Source organism: Typopeltis vanoorti, chromosome 15 (assembly GCF_054136105.1).
Source record: "Typopeltis vanoorti isolate ZY-2024b chromosome 15, IOZ_Tvanoo_1.0, whole genome shotgun sequence".
NCBI classification, from domain to species: Eukaryota; Metazoa; Arthropoda; class Arachnida; order Uropygi; family Thelyphonidae; genus Typopeltis; species Typopeltis vanoorti.
In genome coordinates, this window is record NC_143563.1 from 3,056,164 (window position 1) to 3,077,406 (window position 21,243).

Genomic DNA, 21,243 nt, shown 5'->3' on the forward strand with positions numbered 1-21,243 from the left:
TAAAGAGACAATATTTTATAGTGATTCAGTGATTCGGAAATTCAATGCTTGGTGAATGTGTGATGAAACTGTGCTCTCAGATGTGAAGATTAAAGATATTAGTGATGCCATCAGATTTCAAAAAGAGTCACATCAGATTTTCAAAAAGTGTAAAAGAGTCACTAATTATAACTGGCAGGAATTATTAAAAGACAAAAAGTATGTGAACTCAAGAATATATGAAAGATTTACTGGAAGAAGTGAAAAAGTAGAGTGAGAGAATAATGTTTGAGAGGGAAAGTTGGCAATATATTATTATTATTATTACATTACACCTCCAAGGAGTCCAAAGACTCATCAAGGGAGGGCCCTACTCTACAAATCTCCATCTCCACCACTGAATCCACCAACTACAGTTGATGATCACATCATCTACACCATCTCCTGACCATCACCATGACTAGTATTTTCACAGACAATCACAAACTTCCATGCCCATGTAGATGATCACATGCACAGACTCCCATTTAGTAAGCATGTGTTAGAATGAGAAAGATCATAAAATGCAGTTTCTCAAAACTACTCTGAATGAGACACTCAATAAAAGATTTAAAGGAATATTGTGATGGAGGTACACAAAGGCTAGAAGCATTAGAAACACGAGTGTAAAAATAACAAGTGTAAACAAGAGTGTAATAAAAACCATAGGATTGTATGGCATTTATTTCCAGAAAACAGGAGAGGTATTGTTGGGGTTGCTAATGACAGCATCTTTGGACTCCTTGGACGTGTCAGGAATAATAATAATAATAATAATAAAGCAAAAGTAAGCATTCAGCAAAAAAAAGCAGAGATGAGATAAGCAGCACACTCGAGTCTCTCTGTTGGGATAAAAGCCAATAAGACAAAATATATTGTTGATAGCATCTAATGGCCCTGGGGAGCAAAAAAGGAGGTGAAGATGATATGATGGGAAAAATTAACTGAATGAGCAAATAATTATTATAGTGATCACTCATTGTGTACTTATTTCAACAATGGGGACACAGACTGGAAGAAATAAAGCACACATGAAGGGAAGAAGATTTGAATATACTTTTAGCTTGGACAAATGAATGGGGTTTAAATATGCTGGCCTGTATGGCTGAGTGTTTAGTGTATCCACTCTTCAGCCAAGGCTGCGGGTTTGAATCCCGCTGTGGGCATGGATGTTTGCGATTGTCTGTGAAAGTGGTGGTGGTTGGCAGTAAATGGTGTTGGTATATGTGATGCGATTCGCTGTAGCTGGTGGAGACAGAGTTGTAGAGTAAGTGCCCCTCTCTCGATGAGTCTTTGGACTCCCTTTAGCTGTCACATAATAATAATAATAATAATAATAATAATAACTGAACCTTACGAGAACAGTTTGAAGATTTGTGGATAAAAGAAATTGGTTGATAGGCAGAAGAGCGGTGATATGATTGAGACATTCAAATTACTAAGGGGTTTTTACAACATTAATTCAGGGAAAATGTTTCAGAACAGGTGTGGAGGTGGGAGAACTAGGGGCTCTCCATGGAAACTGAGCAAGAGTGTAGGTTAGCAAGGGTGTTAGAACTAGGTTTTTTACTTGGAGAGTGGTGAATGAGGAGAATAAGCTTCCAGAGTCTGTTGTGGGTGCCATGACTGTGAATAAATTCAATGCAAAATATGATAGATACTGTGCGAATGCTGAATAGTTCTTGACATGATGTTTAGGGCTTCTTTCGATGAGTGTAAGGACTCCTTGGTGTTGCCCGTAATAATAATAATAATAATAACTATATTAATTGAGCTGTACTTCAGGAAGTGGATGAGATTTCGGATTTTGGGGTGATGGTTGACAGTTGACTAATTTTGCAAGTGTTGAAAAGACTGCACATCGTATTGCTGACATGATAATAAGTACATAGACATGTACAGACAAGGAGACAATGGTGTCTCTGTATACAGGACTGATCAAACCAACATGAAATATTATGCTCATAATTAGCCACTTAGTTTTCATTGTGATGTGGAAACACCAAAGAGGATTCAAAGATAGATAACTAAAGTAATCAACGACATTCTCAGTGGATTGCAGGGGCATGTTCAGTTGTTTGCGGATGATGTGAAGCTGGGAAGGGTTATTAGTAATAGTGCAGATGTGGTAGTTATGCAAGAGGATTTGAATAACCTACACAGATGGGCAAATGAATGGGGAGTATCAGTTTAATGCAGCATAGTGTAAGATCTTGAGGTTTGGGACAAATCGATGGGACGCTGCATACTCTGTTGGAGGAACTATACTTTAGGAAGTAGGGGAGACAAGACATCTAGGGTTGATGATCGATAGAAACCTGAAATTCAGGGAACATATTGCAAAGATGGTGAAAGTAACACAGACGATTGTTGCAATAATGAGAAGGACGCTGACCTGCAGAGATAAAACAGTTATCATTCCGTTGTATAAGACCCTGATCAGACCACACTTAGACTATTGTTCTCATATTTGGTCCCCAGGATTTGAGGGGGATAAATTAACTGTCGAAAGGGTACAGAGACAGATAACAAAGACAGTTTTAGGACTGTACAATGTTAGTTATGAGGATCGGCTGAGGAAATGTGGAATGCAGAGTTTGGTGGATAGAAGAAAGAGAGGTGATATGATTGAGACTTTTAAACTGTTGAGAGGTGGTTACAGGGTTGACACTGGGGAGTTCTTTCACTTGGTTGAACAGTGGGAAGGAGTGATGACAAGAGGCCATCCCTGGAAGTGACGAAAGGAAACTGTGAGCAAGAGGGTGAGAAGTGGTTTCTTTGCATGGAGGGTGGTTGAACCATGGAATGCATTGCCTGATGGAGTGGTGAGAGCAGTTTAAGGAGTGGTATGATAGACTTTGTGTTTCCTGGGAGGGATCTTCCATGTTGAGTCTTGATAGACTTGTGTTTCCTAGGAAGGACCTCCCATGAAGAGTCTTTTGACTCCTTGGAGGGCTAAATAATAATAATAATATTAAGAATGGAAAGTTGATTATGTAGAGTGGTCAAAGGAATAAAAATTGCAGACTTTGACAGGAGGAAAATAAGTGATAAGACAGAGACATTCACATTTATGAAGGAATTTTACAATTTTACCAGATTAAGATAGAAGGCATTATAAAAAAATAAGTTGAGGGTGTGATGAGAAGAATAAGAGGCTATCCCTGGAAGTTAAGTAAAGATGCAGTGAAGAAGAGTGTGAGGAATAGATTTTTTACATGGAGAGTGATGGTTGAGTCGAATGCACTGTGAATGCTGGGAGCATAAAAGATTTCAAGATTGAATATGATAGACATGTTGGTTGTTAAGATAGACTCCCAGAGTGAGTGTGCTGTCTCCATGGAGGTTATTGTAATAATAACAATAATAATAATTATTATAATAATAATGAAATGTAAGTAGGTTACTGAAGCAAGTCCTCCCATTTATAAACCAATGCTCTCTTAAAGATCTAGTCATATTCATTCAAGTTTATATTCAATCTCTAACCAGCCTATCTGACACCTTTGACACCACAATAAATACAAATATTTAATCACTATACTAGCATGGACGTATATATACATCCATAATTACATGAATACAAAGTGTCCATGGAAGTCAATATAACCTTAACATATTATAGAAATAATATGGATACGAAGCACAGCACTTTAGTAAATTCTTAGCATCCTTGCTAATATTTTAAAGAAATACATTTTTTCCCCCTAATGCAGTCTAAATTACAGTAACTTATAAGAAGGGAAGTGAAGTAAGAAAAAATTTAGAATTGTATTAGACTGTAATGTAAAATTAGGTCAACTGTAATAGAACTTAGTTGTTGTTGTTGTTGTCAAGTCTGCTGAAGAGCTTCTACAGACTGAACAAGAATAGACATGGACAGGTGTTGGTTCGACTCCTGGACATTTTTTGCATATTTCATAGCTTCTAGTACTGTCCAGCTGAATTTTCATTCCTATAAAATGTCCTGTCTTCAGTCTGGTGATGATTATGGTTATTTCTTTATTTTCATTAATTTTGCTGATTTCATTCTTCTTCTTGATAGTTTGCTTTGCCAATCTTATTTTTGCAATTTATATACTATATTGTATATTGTATAAATTAAAAATTAAATAGAAATCAGATAAATACAAAATGGATCAAGAAAAATTAGAAATCTTTAACTATCTGCTAATAAGCAGTTTTGTGTTTTAATATGCTTACGATGTCGCCTTTTGATCCTTTATGTCCTTTTTGGCCTGGGCCCCCAATATCACCCTGAAATTTAAAAATAAAATACAGTGAAATGTGAAATTGATAAAGTATAATTTTCAATAAAATTACAATTTATATTAAAAAATATAATACTATGAATACATACTAAACCTTACACTTTGAAATATAGAAATTGAATATATTTTCCACAGTTTTTTTTTAATTTTTTTAAATTAAATCATAGTATACTCCATCTCAAAATTATTCAATACTGACTATATAGCATATTACTAAAAGGAGAATGATGATAATCAGGCATAAGGAGGCAGTTCTAGAAAAGTTGAGCAGACTACAACTGACCTTTTGGGTACAAATTTCATAATTTACTTTCACTGTTATGAGAACATTCTGGAAGGATCCAGAAACAAGTAATAGGTAATACCAGGTCTCTAGATCTCCAGGTCTGTAGGTATTCAGATTACCTGACACTTAGTCCATCAACAACGCTAGTGTTGCAATGAGAAGTAGCAATATATCTGAATGGTGTTACAAAAAGTTTTTTTTTTTTTTTGTCTTAATTATATCATGTAAATTTGTATAATAGTGCTTTTGTATGAAAGACAGACTGAATATAATAAGAAGAAGCAAGTATCTAAATGATGTGGTTGCTTTATATGGTGGCTCAATCATTAAAGGTGTAGTAAAAAATAAGGTGCATAAGACATTTAACGGCGGTACAATAAAGCGAATATCAGATGCTTTGCATAAAAAGAAGGAACAGGATTCAGAATTAGTTGTAGTCATGGGCACAAATTACTTGGATAGTGAGACAAAGAATGTAGAAAGTGATTTGAAGTTGTTGCAGAAACTGAAGGATAACAGTGTCACTGGAAAAGTGGTTAGTTTGTTGCCCATATATGACAGTAGTGAACTGAGAAGGAAAGCAAATTATACTGAATGACAAGATGGTTGGACTGTGTCAGGTAGAGGGTTTTCAATTTGTGAATATATGGAATGAATTCAAAGGAGAGTTGGAATGGTTCAAAGCTCAGGAATGAATTTGAAGGGTTTGGTGTTGGTCATTTGGAGTGACTATTGTTTACTAAGAGTACACAGGATTCATATGAAATTAGTGCCACTAAGAATCAGAGAGAGATTGAGATGTAGGTTGTGGATGGACAAAAGGATGGATACAAAGATGAGGAAGTGGTTATAGCAGGGCAAAGTAATGCAGTACGGTACGGTGAGATAGATAAGAATATGAATGAAAATCAGAGTAGGGATCAGGGAAACTGGGATTGTCAGAATGAAAAGAGAAGTGCACATAGCAAGAGAGAGAGAGAGAGACAGAGAGAGAGAGAGAGAGAGAGAGAGAGTAAACATTGATTGTGTTCATCTGAAGGCTTGAATGAGTGGAGAACTGTTATGCTTGAATATGAATGTATAGAGCAGTGATGGCGAACCTTTTTACCCAGGTGTGTCAAACATCTTTTTTTTTTAAATATTGACGTTGTTGATGTGCCACTTGCATACATGCATTATAAATTAAGTCACCATCTACTTAATCATAGATGGTGACTTATACATATCATATTAGGCTATTTATTTAATAGGACATTGATATACAATCTATGAATTCATATTATACAATTAATTTAATAAACTGAAATTATTGAAATTAGTTTTTTCATTAGAATACCAATATTTTTAAACATCCAAGGTGTGTCACCTGAAACCCTCAAGTGTGTCAGTGCTGACACGCGTGTCATTGGTTTGCCATCACTGGTATAGAGTATCAGAAATTAAGGGGCTGAGTGTATAGCATTGTTCAAATCAGTAGGCCCAAAGATAATTGGCATAAGTGAAACTTGATTGACTGAGGATGATATACTGTCAGGGCTTGAAATGTTAGGATACAGAATTTTCCAAAAGGATAGGAATATAAAGAGAGGAGGGGTTTTGTTAATGGCAGCAAAGCAATTGTGTCCTTCAAGAGTGGAAGTGGAAAACAGTAGTACTTGTTACTGCTGATGTAACAAGTACTTCTTGTGAAGATTTTGAAGCTGTTTGATGTGAAGATGAGATCAATGTACAGTCATCCCTCGACTTACGTCCATTTGAGTTACATCCGTGTGAAGAAACCTCCGTGATTCCATAAGGGAATAAATACCATGTTTGGCTATACTTTCGAACAAGACACAAGCGAGAATACAAGTAAAAAGATTTCTATTTAGCAACAATGCATCATGCTCAGTGGCAACAGTGCATTCAGCAGCAACCTCCCTCAGCAGTCAGAATGGGTCTTCAACAGTTCCTTTGTTCATTGTTGAATTTGTGTTTCAGAAATGGGTTGAGTATTTTTCTTTAAATTTGCGATATTTTGTGCAACATCGCTCCTACATGCAATGTTGCACAAAAAATAAAAAAACAGTGAAGAATCACAGAAAAAGAGGCGAGCAATTGCTCTTGAAACGAAGTTGCAAGTTATAAAGCAACATGAACCTGGTAAGCCCGTCAATGTGATGGCACATGACTTTGGATGGTCTCATTCTACAGTGATGACCATTTTGAAAAATAAGGGTAAAATCGTAGAGGCTGTGAAAGGATCTGCTTCAAATTGTATGAATCGCAATAGTGACGAAGCAATGACAAGGTCCTATCTGTGATATGGAAAAGCTACTTGCATCATGGATAGAGGACCTGAACCAAAAGCACATACCCCTTAGCACTATGACCATAACCAATAAGGCACTAAGTCACTTCAACATGTTGAGGAGAAAGCAGAACCCGATTATGATTACGAATTCAACGCTTCTTCCGGTTGCTTCATGAGATTCATGCAGCATTTTGAACTGTATAATGTGAAAACATATGGTGAATCTGCAAGTGCTGATGAGAAGGCTGACATGGACTTTGTGGAGAAATTGGATAAAATTATTAAGGAAGAAAATTATTTGTTCCATAATATTTAAAATGGATGAGACTACCTTGTCTCAGAATCCTTGTCTCAGACTACCTTGTCTCAAAAGTTCAAATCATGTTTCTCCCTCCAAACACTTTCATTGATCCAGCCGATGGATCATGAAGTTCTTGCAGTGTTCACAGGTTATTATCTATGGGGAACTTTTTCACAGGTCATTTCCGCTGCTGAAGGAAATGACCAGACTCTCGTGCAATTCTGGAAAGTTCAATATTTATCATGCTATTAAAAATAGCATGATAAATATTGAATGCGAATAATGAAATACGACCAATGAAGAGGAAGAACGTGAAAAGGAAGAGGGAAAAGAGAATCAAGAAAAGCTAGTTAAACAATTTACAGTGAAGGATCTTGCAGAAATGTTCTCTGAAGTTAGCGATGTTCTCAAAATGGTTGAAGATATGGACCCCAATGTTGAACGCTACTTATTAGTAGAAACGAAAGCACATGATGCATTTGCTTGCTATAAACAAATTTATGATGAAAAGAAGAGGCATAAGCAAAGCACATTGGACATTTTCATCAAAAAGACAACGGTTACATCAGAAGAGCTGCAGCGTGGTCCTTCACATAGGGAAGGTAATGAAGATATGATTGTGGAGGAAGATTTGAGTGATTATTCTCCTGTTATATAGTGGAAATAATGCACAATACAGTTTTATAATCAGGTTTAAAAATTAAAATACAGTATATCCTGGTAGACCCTGGGAGGGTAATGGATGGCAGTGTGCTGTAGCCAATGAAATTCTAACAGAGGCTCGGCTATTGCTGTTACCCTCCTGCCATGATCAGAGCTTTATACAGCTCAATAACACCTTATCCATACAGTATACTGTTATGGTTAAGTACCTAACCCCTATAACTCTGTTCATTTAATGAATCGACTTACGTCCTGCCGGAAGGAATGGAACCCCGATGTAAGTCGAGGGATGACTGTATATCTAATAGGATGTTGTAATAAGCCAGGGAATGTGGAGAGTACTGACTGTGAAATGTTTAGACAAATTAGTTGGGCAAGTAAAGGAGGATCATCCTAATGGGAGATTTTAATTATAGGATTGTGGACTGGAAAAAAGAGATAGTGCATAGTAACAAGGAGGGTGAATCTGTTGAGTTTCTGCAGGATAACTATTTAAAGCAGCATGTGATGGTAACACAGACAAACCTTGTGTTGTTTTTTTTCCATGTTGGTGATATCCTCGCAGGATGTGGTTTTGAACAAGATATCAATACTGCCACCTGTTGATGAAAGTGATCATGAGTTATTGGTTTGAAAGGTAGTCAAACATGAAAAAATTGTTATCACTATGGTCTATATGAAACTACAATATGGGTGATTACCAGAAGCTCTGAATTCGACTAGTCAATAAACTGGGTTGATGAACCGTGAAAAGCAATGTACTGGATACCAAGAATTTAGCAAATAAATTGAGAAGGAATGAGATGGATGAACAGTGAAATCAAGCAACCAGAGATACAAAAGAAGTATGGAGAAAGTACAAGAAAGTTTGCAGTCAACAGATGCATGAAGAATATAAACTGTAGGCAAGAAAAGCAACAAACATGGTTAAAAAGAAAAGTAGAATATGAGAGGAGATTGGATAGTCAGATGAAAGCTAATCCAAGGGAATTTTTCTGCTATGTGGCAAGCAAGAGGGAAAATAATTATGGCAAGTTGAACACTGGTGGATATTTAAGTGGCAGGGTAACCATAACAAATTCTATAGTGGAATTATTTAGCAAACACTTCATCAGTGTATATCACAGTGGTGTGAATGATGGTATGCAATATGTAGAAGGGAGGCAAGAATTAGGTTAATTAAAGGTGAAAGAATCAGAGGTATATATAGTTTTGCTTGGATTAGATGTCTATAAGGCTCTAGGAATGGATGATATTACCATGTATTTTTAAAGAATGTTCAAAAGAGTTAGCAATGGCCTTGACCTGGTTATCTAATGAGTCTTTCAGTTGGGAAGGTTCATAATGAGTGGAAAGAAAGCAAAATATTCCCTCTCCACAAACATGGTTTGAGAACAGAAGCTTCCAATTATAGACCAGTCTGTACATCTGAAGTTGTGATCACAGTGTTGGAAAAATTGGTTATAAATTATTATTATTATTATTATTATTCAGGCCTCCATGGAGTCAAAAGACTCATCGCGAGAGATTCTTCCTAAGAAACACAAAGTCTATCAAGACTCATCGAGGGGAGGCCCCCCCCTAAGAAACACAAAGTCTATCATACCACTCCTTGAACTCATTGACCACTCTCGCTCTCACCACTCCATCAGGCAATGCATTCCGTGGTTCAACTACCCTCTATGCAAAGAAACCATTCCTCACCCTCTTGCTCACAGTTTCCTTTCGTAACTTCCAGGATGGCCTCTTGTCATCACTCCTTCCCACTGTTCAAAAAAGCGAAAGAACTCCCCAGTGTCAACCCTGTAATAACCGCCTCTCAACAGTTTAAAAGTCTCAATCATATCACCCCTCCTTCTTCTATCCACCAAACTCTGAAGTCCACATTCCCTCAGCCGATCCTCATAACTATCATTGTACATTCCTGAAACAATCATTGTTATTTGCCTTTGTATGCTTTCCACAGTTAATTTATCCCCTTCAAATCCTGTGGACCAAATCTGAGAACAATAGTCCAAATGTGGTCTGATCAGGGTCTTATACAACGGAATGATAACTGTTTTATTTCTGCAGGTCAGTGTCCTTCTCATTATTGCAGCAATCCTCTGTGTTACCTTCGCAACCTTTGCAATATGTACTCTAAATTTCAGGTTTCTATCAATTATCAACCCCAGATCTCTTGTCTCCTCTCCTCCAGTATAACTCCTCCCATAGAGCATGCAGTGTCCCATTGATGTTTCCAAAACCTCAAGACCTTACATTTTCCTGCATTAAACCGATATCCCCATTCATTTGCCCATCCATCTAGCTTATTCAAATCATCTTGCAGGGCTGCCATATCTGCACTATTACTAATAATCCTTCCCAGCTTCGCATCATCTGCAAACAACTGAATGTCCCCTTGCAATCCACTGACAATGTCATTGATATAAAGGTTAAACAATACAGGTCCCAGTACTGAGCCCTGTGGGACCCCACTTGAAACCCTCTGCTTCCTTGAAACTGCCCCACCATACACAACTTTCTGATACCTATTGGACAGCCAATCCTGAATCCAGTTGACCAATCTGACATCCAGACCCATGTGCTGCAACTTAAATATCAGCTTATCATGTAGCACCCTGTCAAATGCCTTTGCTAAGTCTAAGAAAATGGCAGTATATGCCTTTTCCTCATCTAATGCTCTTGTAACTTTATCATAAAAGGCTAACATATTTCTAAAACAAGAGCGCCCCTTCACAAATCCATGTTGACTCTCACAGATAACATTACCCTCATCTGCCCAATGCTAGATGCATTCCTTCACTACTTTCTCCAAGATCTTACTAACTACTGATAACACACAAACCGGCCTATAATTAGACACGTCCAGTCTGCTACCACCCTTATGCAATGGCACTGTCAGTTCCCTAGCACATTCTCTCAAAATGCGTGGTGAAAGACCATCCAGTCCCACAGCTTTACTGACATCCAGAGTACTCAGTATTTGAAACACACTCTCCTCCTGTAGCTCTAAACCTTGAACCTGCCCTATCTCTCTAGCATTAAAACTGACTCCTCCAGGATGAAATACTCCAATAAAGTGTTCATTGAACAATTCTGCTATGTCCACTGCATCAGTCACTCTATTCCCATTTTTATTCTACAATATCATTCTTCCACAGTCATTTCTCCTCCTAATTGCCACATATCTAAAAAATTCCATAGCATTTTCTTTGGATCTTAGGGCTAATCTCCTCTCATATTCCAGTTTCATCTTCCTTACTATACTAGTCACTCTTCTGGCCTGTGTCTTATACTCTTCATGCATCTTCTCTTCACCTGTCTCCTTATATCTCTTCCACAGCCTCTTTTTTTGCATGCAATTCATGTTTAATATTGTTTGTCAATCACTTTACTCCAAATTGTGTCCTCTTGTTCACTCGTGGTATACAACTTACCATTGCTGCTAACAAATATTTTTTCATAATTTCCCACGCACTAATGATATCCCAGCCTTCTAATTCCTCTCTCCATGAAACTTCCCCAAGTTGACGTCTTAGACTATTATAATCACCTGCCTTATAATTCCACATACGTTCCCGTCTCTTTGATACTCCTGCATGCCTATTCATTTTCCAAGTCAAAACCATATGGTCACTCTCTCCATAGAATACAGGATTGGGTTGATGGACATAAAATTCTCTATGATGGCAAGCATTGGTTTGTGAAAGGCGAGTCTTGTTTTTAACAATCACCTTATGTTTTTTAATAAGATGACGAATGTGTCAGATACAGGAGATTTATATGTACTGATTTTTTCTTGAATTTGCAAAAGTATTTGATAGATTACCACATGGTAGATTGGCGTACAAACTGCAAAAGATGGTATTAGATACCAATTTTTGTTAGATGGATTGAAGGTTGATTTCTGAAAGATAATACCAGTATGCTGTGTATGATGGAGCAGTGTCTCAGGAAAGGAAGGTGCCAAGTGGCCTTCTTCACAGTTCTGTTCTTGGACCCTACTGTTTATTATTATTATTATTAGCCGAAGACCATCTGGAGTCAAAGACTCATCTAGGAGGTCCTTTTATCACACAGATCATCATACTACTCCTTAAACACACTCAAATTCGCTGCAGACACCACACTCTCAGGCAAGGCATTCCAGTCATTGACAACTCTGCATGCAAAAAACTTTCTTCACACTCCCCTTCTTACACCCTCCTTATACAGCTTCCTGGGATGACCTCTGGTTCTCTCATGATCTTCCACCATTTTACTGTAAAACCTCTAGAAGACTGATCCTATAACAACCCTTTACTAACTTGTAGGGCTCTATCATATCACCCCTCTTCCTCCTATCCACTAGACTCTGTAAATTGTAACTTCTCAACCTTTCCTCATATTTGACATTACAGAGAACAGAAACTACCTTAGTCAGTTGCCTCTGAACCTTTTCCAAGGTCTCATCTTTTTTTTGAAAACTAGGCGGCCAAATGTGTGCACAGAGTCCATGTGTGGCATAATAAGAGCCTTATACAATGGAACAAAAATCTCCTTACTTCTATAGGTTAGTGTCCTCTGCATCGTTCCCAGAATTCTTTGTGTTGGCCTCATAATTTTGGCAATGCATCTTCTAAATTTTAGACCTCTATCCACTATAAACCCAAGAACTCTTGGGTACACCCTTCACAGCAACACTTGCTCATGAACACGCACTTATATACAGGCCCGGCTGGTGGCGTGTGCAATATACACAGCTGCCGCAGAAGTAAAGGCGCCTAAAGGATGTCAAAAAATATGAGATAAGAGTTGAAACAAACAACGAATGGTACAGAATGGTACATACAATTATGAATGTACGTTATCTTCTGTTCGGGTCCCTTCAGATCTTCCCGGAAATGAACAAATAGATTCTGAAATTGTATCCTGGACCCAATTATATCACTGTAATTTATTATTAAAATTTACGAAAATATACCTAAAATAGTTCTTTTTTTTTTGATGTATCATAAATCATCTTATGATTAATTGTTGAGTTCCATGGTTCTCTCCTGATCTTCCACCATTTTACTGTAAAATTTGTATAAGCAGGACTAATCCATAGGTAACATTATACTGTAAAGCGGTTTTCATTTGTTTTTTATTTTCTGTTCGTTTTATTCACACTTTATTCAAAATAAACTTTTTTGAAAGGCGCCAAACATTAATCGCACACACAAGAAAAATACTAGGTGCCAGCGCTGCTTATTTTCAAAAAACTTATCTGAAACGGGAGTCCTCTTACACACCGCTTCTTCTACAGTGACACCCTTAACTTATTTGTTAATGATATTTCATGTCGATTGGCTCTGGAATCTTTAAGTGTTTGTAGATGATGCAAAGTTAGGTAGAATTATCAAGAGTAATGCAGATGTTAATTCTTTAAAGAGTAGTGCTGCTGTTAATTCTCTACAGGAACATTTGAATAGTGTAGTTGCAGTTTCAATATTAATAAGTGCAAGGTGTTACACTTTTACTACTATTTTACAAATGTATAAACATGTCCCCCCCCCCCCCCCGAAGTGTTTGTAGCATTTGTAAGAATTTGCCTTTGTGAAGGTTTTCAAAATAAATTATCTAATTGGTTAAATAACTTAAATATAAAGAGCTAATAAGCTTCATTTCGGAGCTATATAAACATTATTAAAATTTATTAAAATTATTAAAATACCTTTGCTACGAGTTGTCCGGTATTGTACTACATACTAGGGTCACTTGCATTGGCTAACGCTAGTGTCGCCGATACTTTATAGTTTTCTATATCGGCATGAAACTCTCTGATTCCAATCTTTGAGTTTCTTATTCGGTTTTAAAACAATGTGGGATTTAATATCCCCTTAATAATTTTAATAATTATCTAATTGGTTTTGAATAATGTCTGTGAAAACTTTCAAATAGGTAGAAAATTAGATAAGAGTTATCTAATTCTCTTAATAATAACTGAGAGTTATTATTGGATATACTGGAACTGAGAACTCTCAGTTCCAGTAGAGAAGAGGGAAGAGGGGGATATAATTGAAAATCTTCAAAAATATAATAAATTTTGAAATAGTCTGTGTAGAATATCTTTCATATAGTTTCAACATATCTACAGTGGTTGAACACTGGATATTATAGGAAAGTGCACCCAACAAAAATATTAGTAATAATACTAATATTAACATTTAACATAATGATGTTCAATGAAAGAAAATAAATTGTCTTGTTCTATTGCACTGATTTGGAGAAGACAGCAAATTTACTACTAATAAATAAATTCATTGCAAAATCTGACCTCTGGTAATTTCAGGATTGATTATTTATTTTTGCACATGTGAAATTCCTTTTTTATTTTTGGGAAGAGCCACAACAATGTAGCAAAAAGTTTAAATATTGAAGGACAGTGAAGAAAATTCCAAGTAGCACATTAAACTTCAAGTCAAGTGACACAAAGGTCGCTGCATTACAGTTAATCTGCCAACAGCTTTACAATCACTGTTAAGGGATAAACAGCAGAGGAGGGTAGAAAGTATTTTACCTTGGGTATAATAAATGTTAAAAAATACCAAGCAGTTTTAAACCTGGTTTTACTCCATTTCCCAAGTAAGCAAACAGACAAACAAGTCAAGTTTGCGCCTGCAAGTAATGCAAATCAAGCTGATCCTACAGGTAGTGCAAGACCAAGGCAACTCATGGTAAAGGTGGCATAAGCTCTGATCACTAATCTTAATATTTACCCTTAATGCCAAAACACATCTCCAAGAAGGGGATGTATGATGTAGTGGCCCCCTTGCCTTTGTATTAAAGGCAAGGGGGGCCACTACCCAGACCGGTTTCGACCTTTATTGAGGTCTCATCAGTGGGAGCCAGGCTAGAAATATCAAGATTTTAGTAATACAGAGCTTATAAGCATTTTACCAGAACAAGCAGAGGAGGGTAATTACATGATAAAGGATAGAATGCCAATAATGCTCAGATCCATTAAAAATACTAAGGTGGTTCAACTATTTCATCCACCTAAGATAGAAGGTAGGTTAATCAGTGACGACCAGTACGGATTCTGCAATTCAAGATCCAGTGACATCCTACCTTTCATAATCACCCTAGACATGTGCAATGGAAAGGTTTGGTGACTCTTGTGCTGTTGCCCTTGACATTTACAGAACTTTTGATTGTGTCTGGCATCAAGGCTTGTCTAACAAACTGCTATTCTTTAGTCTAACTGCCACCCACTGTAATTGGATTGCTAGCTTCCTCTCTTCAAGCTTCCCCACCATTGCAGGAGTATTTCAGGGCTCTGTCCTATCACCAACCCTCTTTTTCATGACCATAAATGACCTACTCTCAGTCACTAATAATCCTATCCAGTTTTGCAAGTTTACGAGGGTGGTCTGAAAAGTTCTGGGCTTCGACCATAGATGGCAACACTATCAGGAAGATTTTTTTTTCTAAGTTGGTACATCTGTCATAAGCATTCATGTGAAACTGCAAGTCATTCTATCAAGTGATTTTTTATACAGCTGTCTGTATTCCGTTAAAATGAATAAAATTGAGTATTGTGGATTATAAAATTCTTTGTAAAAGAAGTTTAAAGCCAAACGAAAATCATTCGCAGTTCATAAAAGTTTATGGGCACTCTTCTCCTTAGTTTTCGACAATTAAGAAATGGGCTGCCAAGTTTAAATGTGGGCGTACCAGCCTTGAAGATGATCCACGTGAAGGACGTCCAAAAAGTGTAACAACACCAGAAATCATTGATCAAGTGCACGATATGGTATTGGATGACTGGTGAGTCAAAGTGTGTGAAATTGCTGATACTATAGGCATTTCAAAAGAATATGCAGGATATATTTTGCATGAAGTATTCCAAATGAAAAAGCTTTGCACAAGATGGGTGCCGGACTTCCTCACAGCAGATCAAAAACTCTTGCATGAAAATCTCTGAATAGTTCTTGGAGCGTTTTAACAAGAATAAAACTGATTTTGAACATTGATTTATTACTATGGATGAGATTTGGATTCACCATTACACACCAGAATCCAAACAGCAGTCAAAACAGTGGACAGAAGCCGATTGTTCAGTGCCAAAGAAGACAAAGTTGGTTCCATCAGCAGGAAAGGTCATGGCATCGGTGTTTTGGGATGCTAAAGGCATTTTGTTTATTAATTATCTTCAAAAGGGTAAAACAATAACCAGGGAATATTATTCCAATCTTTTAACCAACCTAGACAAAAAAATATCTGAGAAAAGACCCAGTTTGCAGAAGAAAAAAAATCATCTTTCATCAGGACAATGCACCTGCCCACAAAAGTGTTTTGGCAATGGAAAAATTAAGGGATCTGCACTATGAATTTATGGAACATCCACCCTATTCCCCAGATTTGGCTCCCTCTGACTTCTGTCTCTTCCCAAGACTAAAACTCTTCTTCGCTGTTCAGCGTTTTTCTTCGAATCAAGTGGTGATTGCAGCTGTAGAGGGGTATTTTGCAGATCTTAGTGAGAACCACCACAGGATAATGGTGCTGGGGCACTGCTAGAATAAATGTATTAGTCTTAAGGGAGATTATGTTGAAAAATAAAAATAATTTTGAAATTATAAATCAGTTTTTTCATTGTTAGGCCGAAAACTTTTCAGACCATCCACGTAATGTGCCAATTGCACTTGGCCAGATTAAACTGGTAGACAATTTCCTATGCCCATAGAGCTAGTTTATTTAGGTCTTCTGCACGAACTCTTCATCGCTTTCATTTACAATTGCTCTTCCCAGTTTAGCATCATCCGAAAACAACTGAATATTTCGTGTCAAATCATTTACTATTTTATTTTATTTTTTTACATCTGACCCACACATAAACGGTCACAAGACCTACAGCAGGTCAGTGCCATGTGTGGGAAAAAGGATAACAAGAAATGAGGAATCTGTTTACCCATATATCACTGATTTCAAATTTAACAGAGAACCATGTACTGTGCCCCATGGATCACCACTAGTCACCTGCCTTCTCCTGGACTCAAATCGTCAATAAACCAATCTTTGATATCTGTCATTCATATCCATCCCTTTGCTCCAATTTATGCAACTGAGTAGCATGTGGAATCCTGTGAAATGCCTTTACAAGGTCTAAGCTTGGTTGGCCGAGCGGTTAGCGTATCCGCTCTCCACCCAAAAGACTATGGGTTTGAATCCTGCTGTGGGCATGGATGTTTGTGATTGTCTGTGAAAATGCTTGTGGTGGTGGTGGGTGGTAGATGGTGTTGGTGTAGATGATGATGGTAGTTGATGGATTGAGGTAGTTGAGGCACTCTCCCACGATAAGTCTTTGGACTCCCTGGAGGCCAGAGAGTCAGAGACTCATTGTGGGAGGCCACATACTAAACACACCAGCTATCATACTTATTCTTGAATTCATTCACACTGATTGCACTCACAACATCCAATGGCAATCCTTCCAATCACGCACCACCCTCTGAGAGAAAAATCTAGTCCTCACACCCTTCTTGGCAGCCTTCATTCTCAGCTTCCAAGGATGCCCTCTTGTACTTTCCCCACTCTCCATAAATTTAAAAATTCTATCAATTGAAATCCTGTATGACCCTTTCAGAAGTTTGCAAGTTTTGCAAGTCTCAATCATATCACCCCTCTTTCTCCTGTTTGCTAGTATCTGCAGTCTACAAATTCTCAATCTGTCTTAATAATCAGTATTCCACAATCCTGATATCATTTTTAACACTCTCCTTTGTACTCTCTCAAATATATCAGAATCACAATGGAAACCAGGAGACTAGACCTGCACACAATAGTCCAAGTGAGGTTTTATCAAAGCCTTGTAAAGAGGCAAAATAACATCCTTATCTTTACATGTGAATGTTCGTTTTGGCATTGCAATTATCTTTTGAGTTGTATTTGTGATCTTTGACACATGGCCCCTAAACTTAAACTTCCTATCTATTAACTTTCCAAGATCCCTAGCCTCATCAGTTTCTTCTAGCCTAATCCCAGCAAAACATAACAAAACATTGGATATCTAATCATGCTGAACTGAATGACTTTACATTTACTGACATTGAACTGATACCCATTTTCCCATGTCCACAATTCCAGCCTATTCAAATCATTCTGCAAAGACTGCATATCAGCAGCATTCCTGATTACCTACCTATCTTTGCATCATCAGCAAATAACTGTATGTCGCTTGTCAAATCCCTCCCAATATCATTAATGTAATGATTGAATAACAGTGGACCAAGCACTGATCCTTGTGGTACACCACTTGTTACCTTAAACCTTGCAGACTCAGATCCTCCATATAACACTTTTTGATATCTCTCAGTCAGCCATGCTATAACCCAAATGCAGCAGTCTGCCATGCTGTATTCTGTCAAAAGCCTTAGCAAAATCCAAAAGTATCATGGTGTATCAATTCCCTTTGTCTAGTTCAATGGTAACATTGTTACAGAATGTGAGCAAGTTGCTAAAACATGACCTTCCCTTAGTAAACCCATGTTGCTCATTGCCAAGTAGAGATTCATCACTGTCAACCAATTTCTGAATGCAGGCCCTAACCAATTTTTCCAAAATCTTCACCACCACTCCTGAGATACTAATTGGTTGATAGTTGGATACATCAGTCTTTGCACCACCCTTGTGCAATGGAATTACCATGAATTCCTTCCATTCCTGCAGAATCTTCTCTGTTCTGAGACTCATATTACACATCCTGGTCAAAGGAATGGCTAGTTCGGCTGAACACTCTTTTAGCATATGTACTGATATTCCATCAGTCCCTATTGCTGAATTCTTATTCAGTTTGTGCAACAGCTTTAATACATCGGCCTCACACACACCTGCATTTCTTCATCTAGTGAAAAGGTAACAGTGAGCTCAATGTTGCACTTACCAGGTTGATATCTTTTAAAGAAATGGGCACTCATTAACTGAATAGCCTCTTCTGCATCTGTAACCCTCATGCCATCTGGATTTAGAAGAGTTATTCTTTCATATTCATTCTTTCTTTTACTTGCAGAATATCGATAAAATTCTTGCGGGTTGTCTTTAGCATGCAGAGCCAGTTTCTTTTCATAATCAGACTATACTTTCCATACAGCAGTTGTGACTATTCTAGCCTGCTGCTTATGACGTTCATAATGGACATCATCCTTATGCAAACAGTATTCCTTCCACATCGTCCTTTTCTTATGAATTTCTTGCTTAATAAGATTACACATCCATTTGACTCCTACTCTATTTATTATTCGACCTCTCGGGACACATTCTGATATCGCACCATTTAAGTATTGTTTAAATGCTTTCCATACACTGTCAATATTCTTTCCATCCAGCAACCGATCACATTCCACTGAACTCAGTATACCCCTCAGTTGGTCATAATTTCCTGCTTTGTAGTTCAGAATGTAACCTTTTCTAAATGAAACATTCATAAACTTAGTCACTTCCCAAGTGAGTACGGCATGATCACTTTCACCAACTGGAGGCAGAATAGTTACGTCTTTAACTGAAACATCCTCTGACACTATAATCAAATCTAACACTCTTTGACCTCAAGTTTCTTCAGTCACATGCTGCTTGAGGAAGTTTATTATTGTTTATTGTTTATTATTAGACACCTCCTCGAGGACTCACTTTAGTGAGTACGGGCATGGCAAACCCAAGGTACCTGATGCTGGACCATGCCTCACTTCATGTAATATACATCTGTTATATTATCTGTAGACTGGTCCCTCCTCTTCCTTCCTTGCTTCTTTCTTCTCTTCTTGCTCCTTACCCCAATGCTATTAGAGTATTCGAGGGCTAGGGGTGAACCTTTCCTATTTTGCTGTGTCATTTCATCTTATGCACTATTGTGAGGCACCAACCCATCTGGCCAGCGTGGTGCTATAAGACCAAATATCTCCCCATGAATGAATGAATAAAATAGGATAATTACATACTGGCTCGTCCGTCGCCCAGCATAAAAAGGGACGCATCCTGGACTTAGGCAGAGGGTCTAGGTGGAAAAATATGCTACAGTCTTCACTAGCTACAATGAGTCCACCTACAGTGCACAATGATAGAAGGATATTAGTAGGAACATATAACTGCAGATCTCTACGGGATGATGATAGATTGGAAGAACTGATGAAGGAATTGGAACATATAAAATGGGACATTGTGGGCCTTTCAGAGATAAGAAGGAAAGAAGAAACTCTCATGTGATTAAAAGATGGACATCTACTCTACCACTGTGAATGTGACAGAAACTCGACTGGTGGTGTAGGATTCCTAATAAATAAAACAATCAAGGGCAATGTCCTGTTTGTAAATAAAATAACATCAAGAATAGCTGAACTAAGTCCCTTCATAAATAAAAGATACCAACGGAAAATTATACAAGTATATGATCCAACTATGGACCATCCAGATGAAGAGATAAAAGATTTCTATGAAACATTAGAATCCACATTCAATAATTCTAAAGAATTCTACATAATTATAATGGGTGATTTTAATGCCAAAATTGGAAGCCGAGATGACCATCTGAACTCCATCGGTAAATTTGGATTTGGACAGAGGAACGAAAGAGGAGAAGGACTTATTGAATTTGCAGAAGAAAATAACCTCTTTATTATGAACAGCTTTTTCAAGAAGAAAATCAACTAAAAATGGACTTGGAGAAGCCCAAATGGACAAACTTACAGAGGATGAAACAGACTTCATCCTCTCCAACAGAAGATATATAATAAATAATACCGAAGTGCTTAATAGATTTAACACAGGAAGTGACCACAGACTAGTAAGGGCAAAAGTATGGATCAACAAAAAATGGGAACGGAATAAGCTCATAAGAAAAAAGTCCAATTTAGTGAATCTACAAAACATCTACCACAATAAAAGCTGTTATAGAGAATCACTCAAAAATGAACTAAAAAAAGTTAAACACAGCTACTACCATCGACGATGCTAATGAAATATTAACAAAATCTATCTTGAATTGTGCACTAGAAATAGGAGACGTAAAAGAAAATATCTTGAATTGTGCTCTACCAATCGACCAACCTTCGCCTTGCCGGCGAAGGTTGGTCGATTGGTAGAGCCTCTGCTACTAATGGCTCAGTTAAGTATGTTTGAGCGCGGTTAGTAGTTGGAAGGGAACCAATCGTTCGATGCTGTCGGCACACTCTCCCTCGATGAGTCTTTGGACTCCCTGGAGGTGTCATAATAATAATAATAATAATAATAATAATAAAAAGGCACCAAGGAGAGGGAAAAACTAAGACAGGAAAACTTAGATCTGATGAAGAAAAGAAGAGATATGAAAAGAGATTTGAATGACACCAATAAAATAGAATATACGGAAATTTGTAAAACTATACATAAAAGGATGAAACATGAACTGAGATTGTAT

General features: G+C 37.4%; 1 protein-coding gene across 2 annotated transcripts in view; it reads right to left on the bottom strand.

Moving 5' to 3' along the window:
* Positions 1–21,243, bottom strand: part of LOC150098312 (uncharacterized) — a 733,595-nt gene that overhangs the window by 469,498 nt on the left and 242,854 nt on the right. For both annotated transcript variants that reach the window (XM_090404774.1, XM_090404775.1), the window contains exon 17: positions 4,222–4,275. In XM_090404774.1, the coding sequence (XP_090260900.1) occupies positions 4,222–4,275 (54 nt within the window). The remainder of the gene's footprint in view (positions 1–4,221; positions 4,276–21,243) is intronic.